General features: G+C 48.3%; 1 protein-coding gene across 1 annotated transcript in view; it reads left to right on the top strand.

Annotated features, from left to right (window-relative positions):
* Myo10 (myosin X) overlaps positions 1-25,244 on the top strand; it is a 213,467-nt gene that overhangs the window by 172,547 nt on the left and 15,676 nt on the right. The window contains exons 20-31 of the mRNA XM_028868176.2: positions 1,311-1,435; positions 1,567-1,681; positions 3,260-3,366; positions 4,735-4,962; positions 5,880-5,928; positions 6,562-7,458; positions 8,332-8,455; positions 11,249-11,492; positions 18,855-18,950; positions 21,419-21,512; positions 22,430-22,485; positions 24,925-25,067. Of these exons, the coding sequence (XP_028724009.1) occupies positions 1,311-1,435; positions 1,567-1,681; positions 3,260-3,366; positions 4,735-4,962; positions 5,880-5,928; positions 6,562-7,458; positions 8,332-8,455; positions 11,249-11,492; positions 18,855-18,950; positions 21,419-21,512; positions 22,430-22,485; positions 24,925-25,067 (2,278 nt within the window). The remainder of the gene's footprint in view (positions 1-1,310; positions 1,436-1,566; positions 1,682-3,259; positions 3,367-4,734; positions 4,963-5,879; positions 5,929-6,561; positions 7,459-8,331; positions 8,456-11,248; positions 11,493-18,854; positions 18,951-21,418; positions 21,513-22,429; positions 22,486-24,924; positions 25,068-25,244) is intronic.

Below are 25,244 nucleotides of genomic sequence, written 5' to 3'. Positions count from 1 at the left end.
TGTGTGTGTACGTATACACGCTGATGTTATTTTAATTTTAGTTTTTGAAGCTGCAGAATAACCTGACTTTAAAAGCTTACTTTTGGGTTCATGACTAGTTGTATTTTTTTTAAGGGTCAGAGAGGAAGCCACTTTGTGGTTTTTTTGTTTTTTTTTTTTTGTTTGTTTGGTTTTTTTTTTTTTTTTTTTTTGCCTTTTCCACAGTATGGCTCTTTTTTTAATTATTCTTTTATTAGACTTCTATAGAATAACAGCATACAAATTAATTAAAGGGAACAGGGGCCTGGATGAGATGAACGAATCACCATCCAAAAAGCTGCAAGTGGGAAATGACCCGCTTTGCTTTCCCCTGAAAAAGCATTGTTCCAGCGCCGGTGCCAGCTGGCCGCTGGCAGACGAGCAGACTCAGAGGAGGTGTTTTGGCTTGGCTTCCTGTCTCAGCCGAGTGTCCTTGGGCTCACTGCTGGTGGAACTCCCGGTGCAATAAGTGGGGTACCAGGCTAGCACAAACTTTGAATCTCGTCTCTTTTATCCTCTGGCATTCATTTTTAACCCCCACCTTGCCGTGTGTGTGTGTGTGTGTGTGTGTGTGTGTGTGTGTGTGTGTGTGTATGTGTGTATGTGTGTGTCCATGTGTGCTCCTCATTGATAATTCTATTTTTTTAGCTAAGAAAATACCTCGTTATCCTTAAATAGAAGTTTAATAGACAGAGCAATATTTACATGACATTGTAGACTTTTGAAAATGGTTATTAGGGGACTGGAGAGATGACTCAGAGGTTAAGAGCACCGACTGCTCTTCCAGAGGTCCTGAGTTCAATTCCCAGCACCCACATGGTGGCTCACAACCATCTGTAATGACATCTGGTGCCCTCTTCTGTATATATAATAAATAAATAAATCTTTTTTAAAAAAAGAAAAAGAAAAAGGTTATTAAAGTGGTAACCAGTCAGCTTTGAGGTATATTTGTGACATGATCAAATGTTTGAACATGTATATTGATATTTTAAGGGATTGTTGGTATTTTTCAAGAGGTAATAATGGTATGTTAGTTATGCTAAACAAATATATGCTGAAATATTTACTAATGAAATTAAACGGGCAAAATATGAGGGAGACAGTAATCAGGCTGGTGGGCACAACAGGATTGGCTGGGACTGGGGGAGTAGCTGACGGATCCACAGGCATTCTTTTTTTATTGTACATTTTGTGTAGGTTCTGAATGACTGTGTGTCCCTAAAACGCCAGTGAGGGTAGCTTTATTAGTGCTGTGTCCTCTAACCAACGTTATCCCATTGTTCACGATTTAGATGCCAGACCAGTTTGATCAGGCCGTTGTGTTAAACCAGCTGCGCTACTCTGGGATGCTGGAGACTGTGAGGATTCGAAAAGCAGGATATGCTGTCCGAAGACCCTTTCAGGATTTTTACAAAAGGCAAGAAAGAGCTAAAGGGATTCTTCCTTTCCTCATTCTCCCCCACCCCATCTCTCCCCTACCCCCCCCCCAAAAGGGATTGGAGAGAGCAAATGGCACAAGGTAACACCACCACGCACCCTCTACTGCAGATACAAAGTGCTAATGCGGAACCTGGCTCTGCCCGAGGACATCCGAGGGAAGTGCACGGTGCTCCTGCAGCTCTACGATGCCTCCAACAGCCAGTGGCAGCTGGGGAAGACCAAGGTACGGGGGCAGGAGCACCCGCTATGCCAGCCCGGGGACTGGTGATATCCACCAGGGGTAGCGTTCCCAGACACCGCTAAGTGGTTGTGATTAACATCCTAATGATTCATGTGTGTGTGTGTGGGGAGAGAGAGAGAGAGAGAGAGAGAGAGAGAGAGAGAGGGGAGCGTGTGAATATACCAGGCAGTCAAGAATGCTGGCTAAATGAGACCCTTGTGTTGTGAATCTACAAGGCAGCTCCCGCTCCTCCGAAGCGAAGCCCCAAGGCCCTCCCGCTCTAATCTGAATGCCATGTGTGCTGTCCATAGCCGCTCCTGTGTGGCAGACCAGCAGACAGTGTGACGCCCTCAAGGCCACCGAAACCTCCGCCAAGAACGAGAAAAGTAGTAAAACCCACGTTTGGCCATGCTGCTGTGGCAGAGGTCCCTAGCGCCTTGTCCAGAGGAGAGCTAGTGCCTTCTTCACTGGGAGAGAGCGAGCCTTCACGTCTTCATCTTTTCAGAACAGGGATGCCATGCCCAGTGCTCACATCAGATGCAGCTAACCTGACCAGTGTTAGATTAAGGGGACCGTAGACCAAAGTGGGCCTGGAAAGACCTGGAGGTTATTCACTCCGGAACCTGGTGTATTTGTAGCCGCTCAACCGACACGCTTCATTTCCAACCTCAAACTCTGTTCTCAGAATTGCCGGGGATGGGGAAAGGGCACTTGAATTGAACTCAGAACCTCATACGTACTATCTGCCAGGCACTCACTCTACCACTAAACTGCATCCCAGATCCCAAAATTTCTTCCTCACTCCCGTGTTTAAAAAAAAAAGATTTATCTTGTTTTTAATTACGTGTATGGGTGTGGGTATGGGTGTCTGTGGAGGCCAGAAGAAGATGTAGGATCCTGGGCCTGGTAGTTATGGGTAACTGTGAACCACTTGATGCGGAACCAAACTTAGTCCACTGGAAGAACAGCTAGTATTCTTAACCACTGGGTCATCTCTCCAGTGCCCAGAGCTGCCTGGTTGGTGTCAGTACTTTTTTTGTACGTGTAAACCTTTGAAGCAAAGAGCCTCTGGTGGTAATTCCTTAGCAGGCATCGAGAGAAGGTGGGTTCCCACAAGACAGAAAAATCGTTGTATCTGAGGACTTTTCCTGGATTCATCCCTTTGTCTTTCCTCTTCCTGTGCCAATCTGTGTCTCTGGTCACTCAGATTCAGTCTAGTACCAATGCTGGTCTGTGAGCTAGTGTGCCCTGCCCACAATGACGAGACATTAGGAAGGAACTTCAGTGGCACTTTGGACTGTGCCTTTATGTTGTTGACTGGAGTAAAAACAACAGAAGGAGGAGTGTAGTGGACTTTCTGTCTAACCTTTTTTGTCTTGCTTATCACATACCCTTCCTTATTAGATTTTAGAATATTGGTCTGTGGTAAGGGAGCTGCGTAAAATGCACTAGCCTTATTGTAGGAATTTGCAACAGATATCAGTAGAGAGGTACAGGTGAAGTCCCCAAAAGACAGCCCTGACTCGGAGATGCCTTTGTCTACAACCATGTTCTCCTGACACACACCTCCTTCGTGGGCAGGTCTTCCTTCGGGAATCCTTGGAGCAGAAACTGGAGAAGAGGCGGGAAGAGGAACTTAACCGCGCAGCCATGGTGATCCGAGCACACATTTTAGGCTACTTGGCACGGTGAGAACCACACCTTGGGAAGGGGCATGAAGCTCCTGAAGGGCTGTGATCCCCAGCGGGGTGGTTTGTGGGAGCGGAGAGGTACCCGAGGTCAGATAAGTGGCCCCAGCAGTAACCTCGTAAGCCTGACCTGGGCAGAACATAGGTCACCTCGTGCTTCTGCTGCTAGCTTAGAAGTCTCACGCCTGCCTCTGCTGCTTCTCCTGATGCTCCTGGAATTTGGCATTGCTACCCGAGTGTGTCCCTTATCTGAAATGCTTGGGCTTTGGAGTTTTCATATTAGAATATCTGCCTGGCCCCTACTGAATGACTGTCAGAAATTCAAAAATACTCCAGAATCTGATTTTTTTTCCCTGTGTGGAATATTGACCTCCCCTCCCATACTTGTTCATCCATGCTATGCATTTGTTCTGCCTGTGAGCTACATCCCTAGCCCCAGGAATCTGAAAATCTCTTTATTTCATTTTATATGTATGGGTGTGTTGCCTATATGTATGTCCTGGTGCCATGTGCCTGCAGATGGGTGTGAGCTGCCGTGGGGGTGCTAGGAATCGAACCCTGGTCCTCTGGAAGAGCAGCCTGTGCTCGTAACCATCAAACCATCTCTCCAGCGATAGAATGTGAAATTTTCTAAGCATTGTATTAGCATCCAAGAAATTGCAGATTTGAGGTTTGGGGATGCAGAATTCTCAACTTGCATCACTTTGTCCAGAGACCCCTTCTCTAGTTGCTTAGAAAATGATATGAGCCATGGTTGGCTTGGCACTCACAGTGCAGGTCAGGTTGGCCTCCAAGTCCAAGATTTGTCCACCTGGGCTTCTGCTGCCCAAGTGCTGAAATTAAAAACGTGTGCTACCTGCCTTCAATCCCAGCACTCGGGAAGCAGAGGCTGGCGGAGCTCTGAGTTCGAGGCCAGCAGGGCTACGACATGCGATGCTAACTCTGACTCGCAGTCATTTGGTAGGGTGTGCTCTGCAGGCCACATGAAACCCTAAGTATTCCGTTTTCTGAAGCACGCGGCTATCCTGCAGGAGACTTTGGTTTTCTCGCTTTCACATGAACAGTAGAATATATTGGATCTTCTTTGGCTGTGTTTACCCAGCTTGTGCCAGACTGCTCAAAGTTGGTGTTAGGGTTGCTTGTTTATTTAGCCAAGATAATGATAGGATTCTGACTTGTTTGTTTGTTTGTTATTATTCTTTTGTTTTTCTTCTCTTTTGTTTGGGCCCAAATTTCCTCCTCTGTCTGCCAGTCTCCCTAACGAGAGTACGGGTCCAAATCCGGGTCCTCTCCTTTTGTCTTCTCTGAGGGTAAGCTCATTTGAATAGCTCACAGCCTCATTATCTGTGCGGCCAATCTCATTTGCAGAAAGCAATATAGAAAGGTCCTTTGTGGTGTGGTGACGATACAGAAGAATTACAGAGCCTTCCTCGTGAGGAAGAGATTTCTGCATCTGAGGAAGGCGGCCATCGTGTTCCAGAAGCAACTCAGAGGCCAGCTGGCTCGCAGGCTTTACAGGCAGCTGTTGGCTGAGAAACAAGAGCGGGAGGAGAGGAAGAGGCGGGAGGAAGAGAGGAAGAGAGAGGAAGAAGAAAGGTATGTGCTGGCTTGGGTGAAACATGAGGGAGGATGCACCGGGAATGGCATCTTTTGGGGCCTGTCGTGAGTTCCCAGGGGACCTGGGGAACTCCCTGTGAAACAATAGTTCTCGGCAGCACAGAAGAGCCCGTTCTGTGAATGTTTCTCTCTCTTTTGGTTTTTTAATCTTTTTTTTTTTTTTTGCCTTTTCTTTCTCTCTTTTTTTTTTTTTTTAAGATTTATTATGTATATAGTGTCCTGCCTACAAGCCAGAAGAGGGCACCAGATCCCATTATAGATGGCTGTGAGCCATCATGTGGTTGCTGGGAATTGAACTCAGAACCTCTGGAAGTGTAGTCAGTGCAGTGCTCTTAACCTCTGAGCCATCCCTCCAGCCCCCGAATGTTTCTCTTTATACACAGAATAAGTATACCCATCCTTCCACGTGTGTGTGTGTGTGTGTGTGTGTGTGTGTGTGTGTGTGTGCGCGCGCGCGCGCACAGACAAGCGTATATGTAGGTGCATGGATGTGGAGGCCAGATGTTGAAGCCTGGTGGCTTCCTCGGTTGCTCTGCCATCACTGAACCTGGAGCTTACTGATTTGGGCGGGCTGCCTGACCAGCGAGCTCCATGGTGCCACGTGTTTGCTTTTCCAACACTGGAATCACAGATATATACCGCTGTGCTTCGCATGGGTGCAGAAGACCTGAACTCGGGACCTCAGGCTTGTACAGCAACTACCTTCCAGACCGAGCCGGCTCCCCAACCCTCCTCTGGTTATTTAACTGGCAGAGGTCTTTGGGCTGAGCGCGTAGCCCGGCAGTCAGAGTGCTGGCTTTGTATACAAGTCCCAGCACTGTCAAAACGTTAGACCCACTGAGAAGCAGTTTCAGAGATGGTGACTTCCACCCGCTCTTTTTCCTTTCTGTTTTTAGAGAGAGAGAGCGAGCACAAAGAGAAGCTGACCTCCTCCGTGCCCAGCAGGTGAGGAACACTGCTACATTTGGGGCTCTTTATGTCCTTCCCTCCTGCTTCAAACCTCGACCCTGGGATCCAGAATGGAAATCAAGTAGGAGGTTGTGGAAGAACAGGCTGCAGAGATGTGGCTGGTACACTTCCTCGCCCATCACGGTGGTGCAGAGCTCAAAGAGCGCCTCGAGATCTCAGTGTGAATCATAGTCTGGTATCGTAGTATGTAAATCACACTGTGGTACCACATAATGTCTTTGTGGTAAGGTAACACCGTGGTAGTGTCCTCAGGATGCCATCACGTTCTGGGCTGTTTCCAAGGCTTGGTTTCTCCTGAGGTTTCTCGGTGACCACGTGTCCATCTCACTGTGTCCTTACGCCATGGTTGACCCTTGATGTCTATTTTCCTGTGTCTGTCTCCCACTCTCTTTCATAAGGATACTGTTCATATTGGATGCAGGCTCACCTCACTGACCCCACAACTCATTTTAACTTAATCCCCTGATTACAAGCCCCGGGTCTGACCACAGCCATATCCTGATGTGCTGGGACTAGGACTTCAACGTGTCAGTTGGGGGGTGGGGCCCTAGTTCAGTGTGTGAAAAGGAGGCGGGTGCTTATTCTAAACCCACCTTTCCCCGTGTCCAGGAGGAGGAAGCAAGGAGACAGCAGGAACTTGAAGCCCTGCAGAAGAGCCAGACGGAAGCGGACGCGACCCGGGAGCTGGAAAAGCAGAGGGAGAACAAGCAGGTGGAGGAGATCCTCCGTCTGGAGAAGGAAATCGAGGATCTGCAGCGCATGAAGGAGCGGCAGGAGCTGTCCTTGACCGAGGCCTCCCTGCAGAAGCTGCAGCAGCTGCGGGATGAGGAGCTGCGCAGGCTGGAGGACGAGGCCTGTCGCGCCGCCCAGGAGTTCCTGGAGTCCCTCAACTTCGACGAGATTGACGAGTGCGTCCGCAACATCGAGCGCTCCCTGTCCGTGGGGAGCGAGGTGTCGGGTGGGCTCAGTGAACTGGCAGAGACCCCCGCCGCCGCCGCCGGAGAGAAGCCCAGCTTCAACTTCAGCCAGCCCTACCCCGAGGAGGAGGTGGACGAGGGTTTCGAGGCCGACGATGACGCCTTCAAGGACTCCCCCAACCCCAGCGAGCACGGCCACTCGGACCAGCGGACCAGCGGCATCCGGACCAGCGATGACTCCTCGGAGGAGGACCCCTACATGAACTACACGGTGGTGCCCACCAGCCCCAGTGCCGACAGCACGGTGTTGCTCGCCGCCTCCGGGCAGGACTCCGCCAGCCTGCACAACTCCTCCAGCGGGGAGTCCACCTACTGCATGCCCCAAAACAGCGGCGGGGACCTGCCCTCCCCCGACGGCGATTACGACTATGACCAGGACGATTATGAGGATGGTGCCATCACCTCCGGCAGCAGCGTGACTTTCTCCAACTCGTACGGGAGCCAGTGGTCCCCAGACTACAGGTATTCCGTGGGAACCTACAACAGTTCGGGAGCCTACCGGTTCAGCTCGGAAGGGGCACAGTCATCCGTGAGTATCCGCCGCCGTCTTGTCCCTAAGAGCGGAAGCATTCCACCGTCTACCACACCCCTAGAGATTTCAGTCATGTTCTTGAAGATATTCTTAAACCCCCTTCTCACGCTAGTGGAAATGGGGTCAGGGCAAAACCGACCTGCGTCCAAGCCGTGAGGAAACTGGCATTTTAAATAAGGCTCAGCTTGGCCTTTCTCAGCCATACCTGGCCTCAGCTGGCCCCAGAACCCCCGATATTGAACTTGATAGTCCATGCTACGCAGTGTATTTCATATGATCTTAATAAGGGAGGAATGTGCCGGGCGGTGTTGGTCCCAGCACTCAGGAGGCAGAGGCAGGTGGATCTCTGTGAGTTCAAGGCCAGCCTGGTCTACAGAGTGAGTTCCAGGACAGGCTCCAAAGCTACACAGAGAAACCCTGTCTCGAAGCACACACTGTCCCACCCCCCCAAAGAAAAAGAACAGAAAAAGGAGGAATTTTTTTTTCATTTTCTGGCTTTTGGGTTTTGTTTATTTTGAAATTTTCTTAGGTCTTTTTCTTTTTGTTGCGCATTAAATGCTGCCTTTACTTTCTCAGACTTGGCCATGTTTTTGGCTCCTGCACGGCTCGGTTAAAATGATGCTTAAGCATCTTCTCTTTAGCATGGAGTCTTTGGGCTGAAGTCGGTCTGTGTTGTAGATATCGGGTCAGCTCACTGCTTGACCCTGCATCTGTAGGGTCCTCTGTCTCTGAATTCCTCGGGTGGCCACAGCGACTGTGACGTCCTGGATCAGGAGTGCTCCCCGGTCGGGTTGATGGTTAACCCGCGTTTCCATTGCTTGCTTCCCGGGCTCTGCTTACCATCGCCTCCCCTTCTGTCTCCCCGTCCAGTTTGAAGATAGCGAAGAGGACTTTGACTCCAGGTTTGACACGGACGACGAGCTCTCCTACCGGCGAGACTCTGTGTATAGCTGCGTCACACTGCCCTATTTCCACAGCTTTCTGTACATGAAAGGTACGGCCCGCAGCCGCGCCCCCTCGGCCTGGGTTGGGGGTAGAGTTACGAAAGATCATTCCACACAGGTCCCTCACCTCGGCCATGTGCCACTTAGGTGAATGAAGCACACTGGGTCGGGTTGGGGCAGTGTGGCAGCTACTGCCATGATGAGCGTGTGTGGCCTTGACCCCTCTGAACCGCTTCCGGGTGATAGGGCAAAGAGTTTGCAAACACGCAGTGTCCACTTTTAGTCCCACTCTTCACCTGTTCCCCTCGTTCTCGCTCACGGGCAAGCACACGTGACCTCGGTCACTGCTGGCAGACCCTGGGACCCATTCTAGTGATAACCCAAGTCCCCATCCCACCTCCACGTACACAAGACCTGGAGGGATGTGGTGAATGCTGCGGGGACACGGCCTGCATAAGCTGCTCACCCCACCCACGTCATGATGAGACTCTTTGGCATCTCTTCCGGTTGCTTTTCAATATCAGAAGTGCTGCCCTTCAATACTGAGCATTAAAAAACCTTGAGGCCCCTGCCATTTAGGAAGTGGTTTTAATTTGGGTCTTGTGTTTGTGCTTGGATCATGTGTGGCGCTGGATCCTCTTGGGGTCCAGCGTGGTGAGAAACTGTAGTCATGGCCAGGATTTGCTGGAGGATTTATAGAGATGGTAGAGGGGGAACCCGGTTGTTTCTTGTAGGGTCCTGGGCTGGGAGGGTGCGGGGGGGGGGGGGGGGGGGAGTCTAGAGCATGGAGCTTGGGCAGGATAGCAGAAACACTCATCTGTAGGTGCTGTCCTTAATTCTGCAAGCCTTTTCTCTCTCTGCCTTCTCTGTCAGCAAGTATCTTGTTATTTCCAGCCATTCTCTTCACTTCCCACGCACACATGTATGTGTTTGTGTGTCCATCTGTCTGTCTGCCTGCCTACCTACCTGCCTGCTCCCTTCTCTAAAACATAAGTTTTATTTATGTTCAGTTATATTTGTGAGCCAAATATGGAGAAAAGCTCATACATTTCCTACTAGGTTTAGTTTAGAGAAGACTTTTCTGTTGTCTGATGTCACTGCTGGGAAAGACAAATGCCGGGAAATTCTTCAGACACTTAGCACTCGGTGCTGACAAGGCAAGGCAGTCTCAAGAACATGGTGGCCCGCGCAAGACCTGAACACAGTGGACAGCAGGAGGCACAGAGGGGAATCTCATAGGACCCATTCCTCTAAGCAAAGAACTGCAGGACATGAATGAATGCCGAGAACAGGAGAGGCCGTCTTCTCCAGGGAAGAGCCTCGCTATTGATTATCCGAGGCCCAGTGGTCACCCTGAAATCATACGCGCGCAATCAGATGTTCTGAGCAGAAGAGCAGCTGCAGAGAAGGCCGATGCAGTGGCCGCTGTTGACGTATTTGACCAACTTTATCACTTAAAGATAATGCAACAACAGAACAGCCTTGTTTTTCTCTGGGCCCGTCTTGAAAGATGAAGTTTAAAGTCAGCAATCAAAACAATCACAGTGTTTCATTGTGAGAGTCCGGGGCAGATCTGCTGTGGGGAGACAGCTCTCTGTCTTCTTGGCTTTGTCACACGCAGTCTCAGCCAGCGGAGTGGAGGACTTTGGAATGGCCGAGGAGGAAGCGTGGCTGGGTGTTTTAGTGAGGAGGGGGGAGCTGTCTCGGTTGACCATTCACTCAGGAAAAGGCCCGTTGTTAGATTTGTTTTCTGGCTGAAAGGGAATGCGTTGTTGTTTGGGCTTGAAGTCTCCATGTTGAGTGTCCCTCGTGTCTGTCATGGTTTGATCACAAGGAAATAGCATGAGCAGTCTTGGAGTGAGCTACAGAAATAGATTATGTTCTCCCAGGTACTGTTTTAAGAAGACTTCTGAGTGAGGGTAGTAATATCTCAGATATCTGGGGGCGCATCTGGCTACCAAGGTCCCCTCACCCTATGAAAGATAACGTGTGTATTCTTCTCACGTTATCTCGGTTAAAAGACATTCTCCCCCAGGTGTGGTGGCATGCAGTGTTATTTCAGCTGCTCAGAGGGCTGAAGCAGGAATACAGCCGTGGCATCTGAGACCCCATCTCAAAATAAAGTATAAAAAGTGGAGTGGGATATACGAGCTTGCTTAGCATGCTTGAGTCCCTGGGTTAGTCCTCAGTACCCCAAAACAAGACTGGAGGGCGAGAAGGCACCCAGGTTAGCCCCAGTTCCACCTGGACTTTCTCTGTTTTCTGGTCTGACACATCACTCTACACCCCTGCTCATTGTAGTCTCGGCCTTTTGCCTTTTATCTATAATCCCTTTTCAGATGATGATGTTTTTCTAGGAGAAGATGTGTTGCCAAAACACAGTATTTTCATATTCTCTGGAAGTGAGACTTCATGAGGAGTTTTAGAACTGGCAATGCCTGTTCATTCCTACATCTGCCAAGTAAGGGAGACTGACCTCTCCGGGGCACCTGGAGGAGATCTCGGTCTGTACATGTAGAGAAGGTTCCTGCTCACGGCTCTGTAGTCATTCCCGGGTAGAGCATCAGTCATTGACTGCTTCTGTGTGAGCTGCTTAAGGAGATTTCTCAGCGGCCTCAGGAGGGGCCATTTTGTCTGTCAGGGAGGAACAACACTGTTGGATGACACAGCCCTGCTGCTGGGTCACCTTCTGTGCCCTGAACAGAAGCCCCCCCACCCCTCCACTCTGGAAGGGTCTGTGGGAGCTCGGTCAGCTGAGGCAAGGTTCAGGACGGGCTGTGGCTTTCGTCACATGGTTCCATTGACTCTGTTAACCCTTTCCCTGCCCTTTCTTGGGGGAACAGGTGGCTTGATGAACTCCTGGAAGCGCCGCTGGTGCGTCCTCAAAGACGAGACCTTCCTGTGGTTCCGCTCCAAGCAGGAAGCCCTCAAGCAAGGCTGGCTGCATAAGAAAGGTGGCGGCTCGTCCACGTTGTCCCGGAGGAACTGGAAGAGGCGCTGGTTTGTCCTCCGCCAGTCCAAGCTCATGTACTTTGAAAACGACAGCGAGGAGAAGCTCAAGGGCACCGTGGAGGTCCGGACAGCCAAGTACGTTCCTGCAGCGTGGCTTCTCGATCATACCGATGGCCACGTTTTTGTTTGTGAGAGTGTGTGTGTGTGTCTGTCTGTCTGTCTGTAAACCGGACAGCAGTGGAGGATGCCCCGCCTCGGAAGCTTCCTTTTAGAGACGGAGTCTGTCACTGAGGTCTGGAGCTTGCCAAATAGGTTAGGCTGGCCGGCCAGCACCCCCCAGGGATGCTCCTGTCTCTGCTGCCCCGTGCTGAGATTGCTAATACGTGCCGACACACTCAGCTCCCCCACTCCCCACCACCCCCAACTAGCGAGGAGAAGGAAACGCTTTTAAAAAGCAAGGTGACAGTAGAGACACGGAAATACACTGTCAAGGTGACAGCGGCCGCACGAGGGGTCTTTATGGGGCTTAAAGGAAAACTAGGCCATAGTTAGGGGTGTAAAGTGGCAGCTCTCTATTATGATTGACATACTTTAGTTATGTAACCTTTACTGTGTATGCCCTTTCCCATAATGCACTGGGTTTTAATCACATGCATGCTCTATTATATACAGGCATAAGGTGGTAAATAGGACACTCCCTAAATGTTCTCTTACAGGACACAGTTTGCTTGACTGTACATGGACCCCAAGTGACGTCAGGCCTGATGGGCTCTTTTCCCCTTGTGCGCAGCTGTAACTGGAGTATGGCGGACTAGAAGCTGTTCACATTTGGTGGTAGTTAAGGGGAGGAGACATTTATTCCATTGTTTAGAGTAGGATATGCATGTAGGTAAACGCAGGTAGGGGTCCTGAGTTAGCAACAGGTTGTTGGATGCATTGTAAGGAGCCGGGTATGTGTGCATAGTACATGCAGGTGAGGGTCCTAAGCTGCCACGTGTGTTAGTAGAACTGGGTTTAGACTATACACGCCATCCCATCACACCCAGATTTTGTAAGTTTGTTTTGGGGCTTGAACCTAGGTCTTTGAGCTTGCATAGCAAGTACTTTACAGACTGAACTGTCTCACGAACCCATGAGTTCTTTGCATAAGTACTCTGACGGTCTTAACTCACTTTAGTAGGTTAAATTGTAAAGAACTGGGAAACGAGACTCAATCTCTGAATAATTTATGTTTCTGTGGTTGCAATTACACTCAGATATTGGTTTTCACTCGGAAGATAGAGCCTTGGACATACGTCCTCAGGAAATGTAGTGGTGTGTATGCAGAAAGAGTTGGCTCGAATAAAGCCAGGTACAGTGCACATCTCTGAACTCAGCTCTGGGAAGGCTTAGGTAGGAAAATTGAATTTGAGGCCAGCCTGGTCTACTAGAGAGTTTGGGGGCAGAGTGACCTATATGGTAAGACCCTCTTTTATAATAAACTGGGAAAAAATAAAGATGTGAATGTAAGGTAATTGGAGCTCTCCTGTGGGTCAGCCTGCCCCCTGCTATTTCCTCCCCACTCTGGCTGTCATCCAAGAGCTGAATGGAGAGCTGATTGGCGAGTGTGTTTTGAAATGAATCATTTATCTTCTGTCTGTGATGTGCTTACTAGCTCCTCACCTGCGAGTCCCCGCAGTGGAAGAACAGAGCTGGGATTGGAATTCCACACAACCTTCTTTCCTGCCAATAATCCCTTTTAGAAACAAGGCTCTGGCTGGTCAACGGACTATTATTGTTAAAATTTAATGTTTTTAGAAAGTTGTTGGGGCTTGGGGGCAGCTGTTTTTCTTGGTTAACTAGGTACTAAGCATTAAAAAAAATAATTGTCTGGGAATAACCTGTACCCGTGCTGCTTTACATTGGGCAACCATGAGTATTTGGGAGAGTGGCAGAATGAGCTTTGAGAGATGAGTTAACCCCGGAAGTCACAAGGCTTTGAAAAGGGAAGATTGCTTCCCATGAGTCAGCATCAGCAACTTAGAGAAATTACTCATGAGAATGTGCAAAGTAAAATGCGGAAGAGCTTTTATGTATTTGATTTTAGGACCAGTAATAAAGAACAGCCAGCAAACTTTAGGGTCTTTCCAGGCTGTTCTTTGGGGGTTCCTCAGGAGCAAGGTTAGGTTTGGGGCAGTTTGGGTCTATAGAGGTCATTCACAGTCCAGATCACACGTCACTGTCAGCTGTGGGTCCTGTGTGCCATGGTACTCCACTCTGTTCGTCCCATAGATAAGAGTGAGGCCACAGGAATGCTGGGAGTCTGAGAGAAAGGTCGGGGGGCCCTCCCCAGATGAAAGTAGCATACAGGTGGCCCTCCATAGCCAAGGTTTCCACATCTGCAGACTCAACCAGGCGCGGATCACAATTATCCAGGAAAACATACGTCTACCCTGAACGCACAGGTACAGACCTGTCCCTGGTTACTGCCTACACAGTGTGTAGCAGCAGCGTCCACACTGCACTGAGTGTTACTGGTCAACTAGAGATGTGAAGTGTAGGAGAGGACACTCAGGTCGTATGCACATGTGAGGAACCTCAGCGGCTGCATGGGCTAGTATGTGAGGCGGGTCCTGGAGCCTCAGATATCAAGGGACAGTGTTGTGTCCCTTTGTCTCTCCACCTGCTCTCTGCTTCCTAGTGTAGGTCTGTTGTCCAGGCACTCTCTCATGCCCCATGGTACAGGGGAGTCCCAGGCATTTTGACTTCCTTGGTGGTGAGTGAAGGTGTAGCGCATTAAAATTTGTTTTTCCATTTTAAAGTGTTTTACTTATACACACAAATAGAGGTGATAACACAATCCATGTCCTTACCCAGCCAGCTTCAGTGCCCTCCAACCATGCACAAGGGTGTGTCGTACCTAACCACGCTGACCCAGAGCATTCTGCTGAAGCAAGTCACTGGCGTCATTTCCTGAAAATATGTTAGTGTGCTCCTAAGGATTCTTTGGGGAATATAATCCATTTACATCATATTTAGCATCACCTCCTAACATAGTAGATTCCAGCCATGGTCTGAGTTTCCCACATTCGCCTCATCAGTGTGGGGAGGAGTGGTCTATTGGTTTTCTTGCTTGTGGAGGTTCTTTCTGCTAATCAGAATCCAATAAGGTCTGTGCCCCGGGCTTGTCCAACCTTGCTATTTCAAGTGGGAAGACCTGCTTTGTGTGTGTGTGTGTGTGTGTGTGTGTGTGTAAAATGATGTTTTGCCTGCATGAGGGTGTCAGGCACGCTAGAACTAGAGTTACAGTTGTGAGCTGCCATGTGGGTGCTGGGAATCGAACCCAGGTCCTGTGGAAGAACAGCCAGTGCTCTTAGCCACTGAGCTGTCTCTCCAGCCCTTTGTCCAACCTTTTGACACTGCAGTACAACACTGTACACACTCAAGAGCTGCAAAGTAAAAAAAAAAAAAAAACAGTAGAAACCCTCGTACTGTTTTTAGTACATTTAGGCCACATTCACTGCCCTCCTGGACCACATGAGCCTGGGCATGGGTTGGCCATGTCTGATTGGCTTTAGATCACACGTATCTTCTGGCTCATAGATTCCTGTCACCTCTGCCCCTGCTTTCATGTGCAGCTAGAATCAAAGACTGTCTCACTTAGGACCAGTCTCCAGCCTCACTGGTGGTCCCATGCAGATGTTTAGCTGAGCCTATTCTTCACCCCCAGAGTCTCAGTGAGTTAGTCCTTGTGCCTCCGGGGTGATCAAGTGAGTCCTTTTCTCCCTAACAGTGTTTCAGAATTGATGGCATCTGTTTCTATTTGAAGAATGATTGATTATAAAGTAAATATATTAATTCTTGAGGGGTTACAAAAGTTTTGCTACAGTCATCTGTAGGGTATTGTTTCTGGAATGTCTTCCTCCCCCTACCCAAGCCCCCCAACACACACATCAGGAATATCAAAATCTGTGTGTAAATGCCCAGGCTGTATGTGAAATGGTATGGTGTTTGTATATAACCTACTTCCTTCCCTATATGACAAATCATCTCTAGATTCCTCATAAAAACTAGTACAATATGAATGTTATATAAATATTTAGGAAATATTGATAAAACCTATATGCTAAAACCTTTATGTGTTCAGTTCAGGATTAATTTTTTTTTCTGAATATTTTCAATCTGGTATTGATTGAATCACACACGAGGAACCCACAAATACAGATTGTACTCATCTATTGCCTGAAGTATTTCTATAAAGAAAACATTTCCTAAACAGGAGGTGGTTATCCTGAACTCCTCTTTGTATAGTACACACTAGCTAAATGCTCGTCTCCCCTTCTGTCCTCCAGTTTCCAGGAAAATGAGTAGCTTCCTTTGCATTGTCCAGCAGTGATGGCTGTATTGTTTTTGGTTTTTCCAAGTATCCTTATGTGCTCCTGGGTTTAACAGATGTAGGGGGTTCCAGCCACTGTACCTCTACTGGATTCCCACAGTGGCTCCATCTGGACCAGCAGTAGCCTCCATGTAGTCCTTGGTCTGTTTCATGTAGTCCCAGCCATTTCTGAGCTCCTCCTAGTTTTCTGATGTAACAGGGTGTTCTCGGCTCTCTTTGTAAGATCGAGTCTATCTATAGAAGGCCTTTGCTTTACTATTTCCCACTTCAGCCTTTGGGGAAGCCCTGAATTGGAGCCCAGCTACATTGTAGCCCTGACAACATCTCTGCCCCCTCTACTTCAGAGAAGCATTTATGTTCCCTGGGCCCTGCCCATGTTCCTGAACATTCCTGGGATTCCAGGTGCAGAGCTGTGAGAGCTGGCCATAGAGTCTAAAGCCCCATTTACACATGGGGGATCTGAGCTCGCGAGAGGGAAATTGGTTCCTCCGAGAGTCAGTATTCCTGCATCCTTCTTCTGCCTAACAGGACCTGTGCTGGTCGGGTTTTGTCAACTTGACACTTGAGCCAGGGTCATTTGGGGAAAGGCCTTTTGCTTGCAGTGACGTAGGGGAGCCTAAAGCACTGTGGGCAGTGCCAGCCCTGAGCAGGGTGGTCCTGAGTGACATCAGAAAGCGGGCTAAACAAGCCATGGGGAGCAAGCCAGGAAGCAGCACTCCTCCATGGCCTCTGCTGCAGTTCCTGCCTTGACTTCCCTCGGTGGTGGACTGTGATCAGGAAGTGTAAGCCAAGTAGACCCTTCCTCCCTGGGTTACTCTTGGTCATGGTGTTCGTCCCTTCAATAGAGAGAAAATACGATAGTGTCCATCAGGAGGCCCACTGGGTCACCCCTCTGTCCCTGTAGAGGGGGCATCACAGACCGCTCTGTGGGCTCTTGTGTCCCTCAAATTTTATTATTTTTATATTTATTATTTATTTATTATTATTTATTATTTATGTATTATTATGGTATGAGTATGTGTGCCGTGTGTGGGTGATATGCCACGGCACATGTGTGGAAGGCAGAGGGCAACTTTGTGCCAGATGTTGACCTCTGCTCTTCTTGAGCAGCAAGAGCTATTCACTACTGAGCCGTCTTCTGGCCCAAAGCGTATTTGTGTTTCAGTGAGACTAGCAATATGGTCCCACCGTAATTACTGTTTCTAGCCTGTTAGAATTTCAGCTTTGTTGATAGGAAAGAAATGTTTGCTGTGAGCAAATTCACTGCTTCGGGTATCAAAGCAACTGGCCCTCTCCTCAAGACCATCCTGACATCCAGTGCGTTATCGACTCTGGCGTGTTCTCCCCTGATTTAGTTAGCCTGTCCCCATCCTGTGTCTCTGATATTAATTAGGGCATGTCCAGGGGAGATCAAGATGACACCAAATCCTCCGGAGCTTCTGATGGAGGCGGTGTTGGGGAGGGTGTGACAGGTACCGGCCAGGCCTCAACCTGTGATAGGCAGCTGCAGTTCTCTCTGCTGTAATAAATACCCACAGCTGGGTGATGTCCAGTGAACCAAATTTATGTTGCTCATGATCTAAACGCCAAGAAGCCAGGATTAAGAGGACGCATCTTACTGTGTCCTCTGTGGCTGAAAGACAAGCATGCCTTCAGAGGGGAGCAAGGACTGTACCAGGTAGCACATGGCCTGAATCTTTACTGTAAGGTGGAGGCAGGAGACTCGCCCATTTGAGGCCAGCCTGGCTGTCTAATGAGACCCTAGCTCCATAAAAATACTAAGGTGATGTAGCCCAGTGGTAGAGTGCTTGTCCAGCATGCACACGGCCTCGGTTCAATTCCAGAACTACACAAAGGGGTGGGGGTGGATTAGAGAAACAGAAGAAGGAAAAGAAAAACAAAACAAAATAATTTCCAGCCCCAAGAACCTTAACCCCTTCGCAGTGGTGGAGTCTCCTAGCCAGCTCTCCCCTTCTTCAGAGCCCTGCCTGTAAATCCCACTTTGAGCGCATATCCAACACAGGAGCTTGGGAGTGGCCTCCTGAAGCCACGGCTGCTGAGATCAGCTAGGGAAAGAGCCACACTGCACTAGGCTGCCTTCTGAGTTTCCTCCTGTTGTAGATCAGAGATGGGGGCCAGAGGGAGGCTTTTTCTGGGCCTTGAGCATAGTCAGATGTTGGGTGTCCTCTGTGATAAGAGATTCCTGCAAAGAGATGTTAGGGAAACACCCCACCACCCTCATCCCTAACCCCACTGCAGACCCAGTGTTAGGAGCACAGAGGAGTCTGGCTCCCCCTAGAGGTCACTAATAGAAAGGCTGGTGACAATGTGCTCCATTGGTCTGGTCCCTTGTTTTCATGTTTTTATGATTTCAGTTACCTGTGATCAAATAACACCAACTAGAAAATTTCATATTTAGAGGGGGAGAAATAGAGAGAATGGCCACCTTCCTTTGTTTTGGGGTATTGCATTTGTTCTGTTCTGTTATTGATTACCCTTGCTGTGTCTAATTTACGAAGTAAGCGTTCCAGTTCAGTTGCTTGTATGGGTTGTATGTCCCCAATCTGAAAATCCAAAATCTGAAATTCTCCGAACTTTGAATGCTGCTATGATGCCTCATGTAGAGAATTCCACTCTGACCACACATGATGGGTTATAGTCAAAATTCAGGCATGTGGAAAACAATGTATAAAATTGGCATTCAGGAAGCTGGAGCATAACCCCATAGCATGCCCTCTGCTTGGCATAAAATAAATGCCTTCAGGCTATATGTATATGAAACATAAATGCATCCCATGTTTAGATTTAGGTCCCAGTGTGAAATATAAAACACTTGGTCTCAGGTGTTCTGGGCCAGAGACATTCAACACTATGAGGGGGATGTGGGGGTGGGGTATCCCACAGTGTATGTGAGGTTTACTACTGTCTGCAGCCTCAGGTGTCTCCTTAGGAGTCTCAGAAGAAATCTCCCATGAATAAGGAGGGCCATGGTATATAACTTCTAAAGCAACACTTTCCAACTTGGTCATTAATTTTGTAAAATGGCCTTTCTCAGTTATGCCTGAGAGTTCTGCATCCTTGATTGCAAACCAATTCCCATTTGCCCCCTTTGTGTCTCGCAGGGAGATCATAGACAACACAAGCAAGGAGAATGGGATCGACATCATCATGGCCGACAGGACTTTCCATCTCATCGCGGAATCCCCAGAAGATGCCAGGTGAGGTCTGCGGGATAGGCGTCCTTCTCCCTGCGGCCTCCCCTGAGCTCAGAGCAAGCCCCATGCGAATACTCTTTGTTCTGTCGCCTTTAAAGGGGTTTTAGTTCTCTATCAGGACAGTTGAGCAGGCATAGGAGATGTATGCTCTGTCTCTTGGGGTATATCTTGCCTTAGAAAATGTGTTCAGGTGCAGCAGTTTCACGCTTTTCCAGCCTCAGATGCCGTCTGGTACAAACAGCACCTTTGAAAGCCCTCCCTGCGGGTGTTTCTGAGCTTCGGAAGTAAAGGATTTGTACGGAGATGTAAAGAGCAGTCGTTAGCCATCATCCGCGTGATGAGTGGTGACACTGCTGTGGCATGCCGAGGATTTGCAAGTCTCTACCTTGAAGGAGTCAGTGGACAGGCTGTTAACATAGCCATATTGCAGGCAATGTGTACTCACTTGGCTCTCGGTCAGTCCTGTGGGGTGGGTGTCATTTATACTTTGCAGACTGACTGACAGACAGGAAAAGGCAAACCCAGACTGTAATAGAATATGAGCTCAGTTCTGTTGAATGGACGCATTACCCCCCCCCCACACACACACACACACACACTCCCTGCATTTCTTTCTGAAGGGGCTCAGATCTCTGGCTGAGGTGAGGGGGAAATGGAGTCACTTGTTGGCTGGTGCACGCTGCCTGTCTTTGGACCATGAGTTTCCTTACTGGAGCACTGAGCATCGGGAGGAGACAGAGCTCGGGGAAAGTGACCTTTGCTCTTCAGTGAGACACATCACGTGGCCATGTAGTGTCTAGGACACATCTGGGGGCCTTTGTGGGACTCCAGGATTCTGGTGGAGATGGTTGTTGTCTTTTCTGAGCAGTGCTAGGTGGTGATCTCTGAGGATGGCGGCAAGGGGCTTCTGCTCCTCAGTGCTGAGCCCGGAAGTCATCAGAACCTCCTGCTGGCTTCTCAGACCCGTCCCTCACTCCCTCCTGCCTGCCCTTTGAGTGTCTTTAGGTTGATAGAACACCACGGCGGCCACGTGAAGAGCAAAGACACCAGAGAGGGATTCTTCCCAAGGGAGCAAACTGTAGCTCTGGCTGGACTCATAAATTATAGCCCAAACTGGAAAAAACAAGCGACCCTGAAATTACAGCCCTCACATTCTTCTGTCTGGGGCTCCTAGAGACCACATGCGGCTCTCTGAGGTCCAGGGACGGCCCACAGGTTCTCAGCCGAGTCACAGGCCAGTCGTCTGGCAGATGCTCTTTCTGTTTTGTGCCATGATGAACCTGCTAAATTTAACGTTTGGAATGTTCTAGTCAAAACCTTTTCCCCTGACCAATGGAAGACATTTAGAAAACAAAATCGCTGTATAGATTTAAAGTGATACATGATTCATAGGAAATTTTGTTAATTGTGGGAGTATATAATAGAAATCGAAAGCAGGACGGTTTTGTTCTTTGTGTTATGTGTGTGAGTGTGTGTGCGTATGTATGTATGTGATTCGTATGGCATACATCTTGAATTACGTATGTTACAGTGTTTGCTTTAGGGGATCTTTCTGAGGTTATAGAGCCCTGACTGCAGGGTGTGCCTTCTGGTCAAAGAAGGATGGAGCAAGGCCCCATGGGAGGTCTTGCTTTGCTTTGTTTTCTCCAAGAGTCTGCAGTATTGAGAGTGTTTTCCAAGTTTCTCCGTCAGGGATTTTAGGAAGAAGGTTTTGGTGTTTGCTGTAAATAATTCACACAACTAGCTTTCTGTGGGGATGTTATTTTTTCACTTAACTATTCCATTGCATACCAAGTCTTTCTTCTGTCCCTGCTTAGTAGTGGTGTGTGTTTATTAAGACACAAGAACAGCCTTGAGAAGGGGTGCCTTGGCTTTTCTCTTCCACGCGGTGTTTGTGTAATCAGCGCTGTCCGTCTGTCTGTCTCTCTGTTCCAGGTCTTTTTCTTTCTGTGTGTTCCTGGTTCTAGCAGGACTTTTGTTGTGCTTGGGTTTTTCTGAAATTGATTTCTCTTTTCACGGTCTTTCTGATTGTGAGGAGGCTAGAAGTAAGAAAGCTTGGTTGAAATAAAGATGGAAGAATTTTTGCCAAAATCATTTTGACTTAGGCACCTGCTTTAATTTCCACCTCCCTTGTGGTTTTATTCACTTGGGTGGAAGTCCTGGCAGCCACAGAAAGCCCCTGGTCCCCGGAGTACAAATACAGATGTCAAGCACTTGGTCTGAGGCGGTTTCTCCTCCATTGTTGACTTTCTTTCCTTTGGTAGGTGTCCTTTAGGACATGAGTGTAGTACTCAGTGATGCCTGAAGTTGGCAGGGAGTTCGGCTGGTTTGTTTTTTAACTTTGCTTATGATAGTATGCAAGATAGATAGAGCTGCTCCAAGGAGATGTCTTGTGGGCAGGAAACATGGAAAAGCATTGTTTTGCCCCTCCGAGCTTGGCCACCCGTGACCCTTGGCCTTTCTCTCCACAGCCAATGGTTCAGCGTGCTGAGTCAGGTCCACTCATCCACAGACCAGGAGATCAGAGAGATGCACGATGAGCAGGCGAACCCCCAGAATGCGGTGGTGAGTGAACACTGACGGGGGCGGGGTGCCCAGAGGTGGCAATGGGAAAGAACTTAGGCTAGGCAAGAGGGTGGGACTGGATATGTCTAGGTAATCTTTTATAAGTAAAAGAATAATGATTAAAGAGAAAAACAGGACTATTCAAAATCTTCAATTCTGTTTAAAATCTTGCATAGAAAAGAACAAGTTACAGATGAGTTCGGCTACATTCCACATCTTCCACCTGAAATCTTAAAAAAAAATCACAATTTTCATAATATTACAGAAGATGTGTTTATTTTATTTTATTTTATTTTTTAGCTATATGAGGTTTTTTATAATACAGGTTTTTTTTTTAAATGTGTTTATTTTTAATTGTGTTTAGGAGGCTGGGTGTGTGGGTGTGTGTGTGTGTGTGTGTGTGTGTGTGTGTGTGTGTGTGTGTGTGTTGCAGTTGCCCTCGGAGGGCAGAAGAGGACATCAGATCCCCCTAGAGCTGGAGTTCCAGAAGAAGGTCAACCACCCAGTGTGGGTGCTGAGAACTAAGTTCTACTCCTCTGCAAGACTGGCATGCTCTCTTAACCACTGAGCCCAGACAGCTTTAAAACCCAAGGTTTCTTTGCAGAGTAATTTTTTTCAGTTAACAAAGGATCATAGCCTAAATCAGTAAATTGACACTATTGAGAAGTTGATGAGTAGTCTTCAGTAAAAATATTTTGAGAACAAGAAGGACTGACTGATGGCATAGTGTTTTGAGGCGTGGACTGTAGCCCCTGCCCATCTAGAGACTGACAGAACTCTTAAATAATTGTCATCTTGCAGCTCACCTAGAAGGCATTTATTTGCCTTGTTTCCTCGGGAGTTATAATCTAGGGATGCCATGGGATGTCATTCAGCTCTGGTACCCGCCTCACTGTCACCTTTTTGATCCTTTCCAGGGCACACTGGATGTGGGACTGATTGACTCTGTATGTGCTTCCGACAGCCCTGATAGGTAAGCTCTGATAGGGACACGGGACAGAGACACAGAACACCTGCAACTCCTCTCAGGTGGCCTTGCCGATGCACATAGGCTATGTATGAAACCTTAGCAACCACCTCATCCAGAGTCATTCCAAGAAGGGACTTGGGGTTTGCTAAGGCAAAGGAGAAGCAAGATCTTGACAGTCCATTTTCAAATGCCAGCTGCAACACAAGAAGAGGGTGATGTTTGTGTGAGGATCTACATGGGATAGCTTTTCTTCGTGGGTTTTTTTGTTTTTGTTTTTGTTGTTGTTTTTGAGACGGGGCCTGACTATGTTAGCCCAGGCTGGAGTCAAGTTTGGGACAGTTCTTGTGTCTCAGCCTCCCAAGTTCTAGGACCACATGTGTGAGCCACCATACCTAACAGTCATGAAATTCTTTGCTAAATAGCAAGAAAATGGCTATTTAGGAAAATGGTACTCCAGCAAAAGGAGTTTGTAGTGTTCCTTTCTCTGAAAATTAAGAATGACCTTGATGATTTATTCGTGTGAAATAGATATAACAGATGTAAATCCAACCATGAGCCTTGTCCTTGACATTTCTGCTTTCCCTGTTTTGACCTTCAAGGCCAACCATCTTCAGGTTGACTTGGTTGACGGCTTGTCTGTTGCTGCTGCTTGTAAATTCCTTTTTTTTTTTTTGGTCTTGGCAGACTTGGTTGTTCTAGGGCCAGAGTCAGAATTAAAGCTGACTGCTGCCATGTTAAGTAAGATCGCCAGAAAGGAAATATGAGGGTGCTAAACCTTATAATAATAATATCTGCTAGGCAGAGGGAGAGCTCTGGAGTCCTCGTTACCTACTCTGGGGCCCTTGGGAGATGGGATGGGGATCTTCTGTCTCCAGAAATCAGCCAACACCACCTTCAGCCTGGCTCAGAAGTGTTTAACTCCCATGTGGTCAGTCACCAGAGTCCAGCTTCTTCATGTTTACTTAAGTTCTGCCTTACTAAGCTTTCTTCTTTACAAGCCCACTGCCCAGCAAGCCTGGCAAGGTGTCTTAGTCAGGGTCTCTATTGCTGGTAAAGAGACACCACGACCACCCAACTCTTATAAAGGAAACACATTTCATTGGGGTGGCTCACTTACAGTTCCGAGGTCCAGTCCATTATCATCGTGGCAGGAAGCAAGGCAAGCGTGGTGCTAGAGAAAGAACTGAGTAGAGCGTTCTTACACCTTAGACTAAGTTGTTGACTTACGGGCAGCAGGAAGTGGTCTGAGACACTGGGCGTGGCTTGAGCATATATGAGACCTCAAAGCCCGCCTCCACAGTGACACACTTCCTCTAACAAGACTATACCTTCTCTAACAAAGCCACACCTCCTAATAGTGCCACTTCCTTTGGGGGCCATTTCTTTTCAAACCACTGCAGATGGCCTGTACTGAAAACTTTACATTCTGCTACTCTGTTTCTCACCTTTCTTCCTTCCCAGTTACAGTTTGGGGGGTTTGTTTGTTTTATTTTCATTTGGTCTGGGTTTTTTTTTCTTTCCGAGACAAGTTTTCTCTGTGTATTCCTACCTGTCCAGGATCTCGCTCTGTAGCCGAGGCTGGCCTCGACTCACAGAGATCCGCCTGCCTCTGCCTCCCAAGTGCTGGGATTAAAGGCGTGTGCCATGACTGCCACTACCACCCCCCAGCTCAGCACAGTTTTAAGGGACCTCTGGCCACAGGCAGACAGTCTGGTTAACCTTTTTTTCTTGAACTCTGGTAGTGCTTTGCTACAGTAAATATTGAAAGCTCCCAAGAGAGGAGAATTCAGGCAGTAGTGTAAGCAGCTAGATGAAGGAATTGGTGTGTGCATAATCCCCTGAGCGGTTCTGAGCACTGGCAGACGGGAGTTGAGGGACCAAGTAAGTTTCCATTATCATTTTATCCCTGTCTGGGAAATGAGCCCTTGTGGAGTGGCTTTGAAACCATGGACCCAAGTAGCGTTCTGTACCAGGCCCAGTCAGGGACGTAAGATGTTCCATCGACACCTACTTGCTAATCCTCCTCCATTACCACTGTCTGGAATTTCATTCTCCACCACAGAAATACTATCCAAGGCTATATCCAGAGGCAAGAAGAAATTGGTTTTGGAGATGCATTTAAAAAAAAAAAAAAAACCATGGTTACCTTATTTTGCCTTCTCAGAACTAGTTTCTTCGGAAAGTCTAGGGGAAGAGATATTTTCCCTCTCAGGACTTCTGGATGAGTGTGTTGCTCCAAGTTTGACGGTTGATGATGCATAAAATAAATGCCACAGAAATATGAGCAAGGTTTGCCTTAAGATGAACTGTAAATAGCATCCCAGTGTCTCCCAGGGACCCCTGCACCAGGGCAAAGGCCGGGAAGCCTTGGTGCCGTCAGAGGTGATGCCGGCCCTGGATCTAAGAGGCTCCCCTTATTTTTCTTGCCCTGTCTCTTCTCAGACCCAACTCGTTCGTGATCATCACAGCCAACCGGGTGCTCCACTGCAACGCGGACACGCCGGAGGAAATGCACCACTGGATAACGCTGCTGCAGAGATCCAAGGGGGACACCAGGGTGGAGGGCCAGGAGTTCATCGTGAGAGGTGCCTGCCGGCTGTCTTTTCTTGTCTTCCTGAGTCAGGCTCTATTGGTGAAATTGTTAAGGCCACTCCCCGGAGTTAAAAGGGAGGTTTATTGTGGGGTAACTTACAAGTGAAGAGATAGGTCACAGGGTCTGGGAAGGTGTGGCGCAGTCCAGCGGTGTTCTCTGGAGAACTCTG

The sequence above is a fragment of the Peromyscus leucopus genome, chromosome 11, assembly GCF_004664715.2.
Source record: "Peromyscus leucopus breed LL Stock chromosome 11, UCI_PerLeu_2.1, whole genome shotgun sequence".
Lineage (NCBI taxonomy): Eukaryota > Metazoa > Chordata > Mammalia > Rodentia > Cricetidae > Peromyscus > Peromyscus leucopus.
Note: the sequence above shows the minus strand (reverse complement) of the source record. Positions and strands in the feature narration are given on the sequence as shown.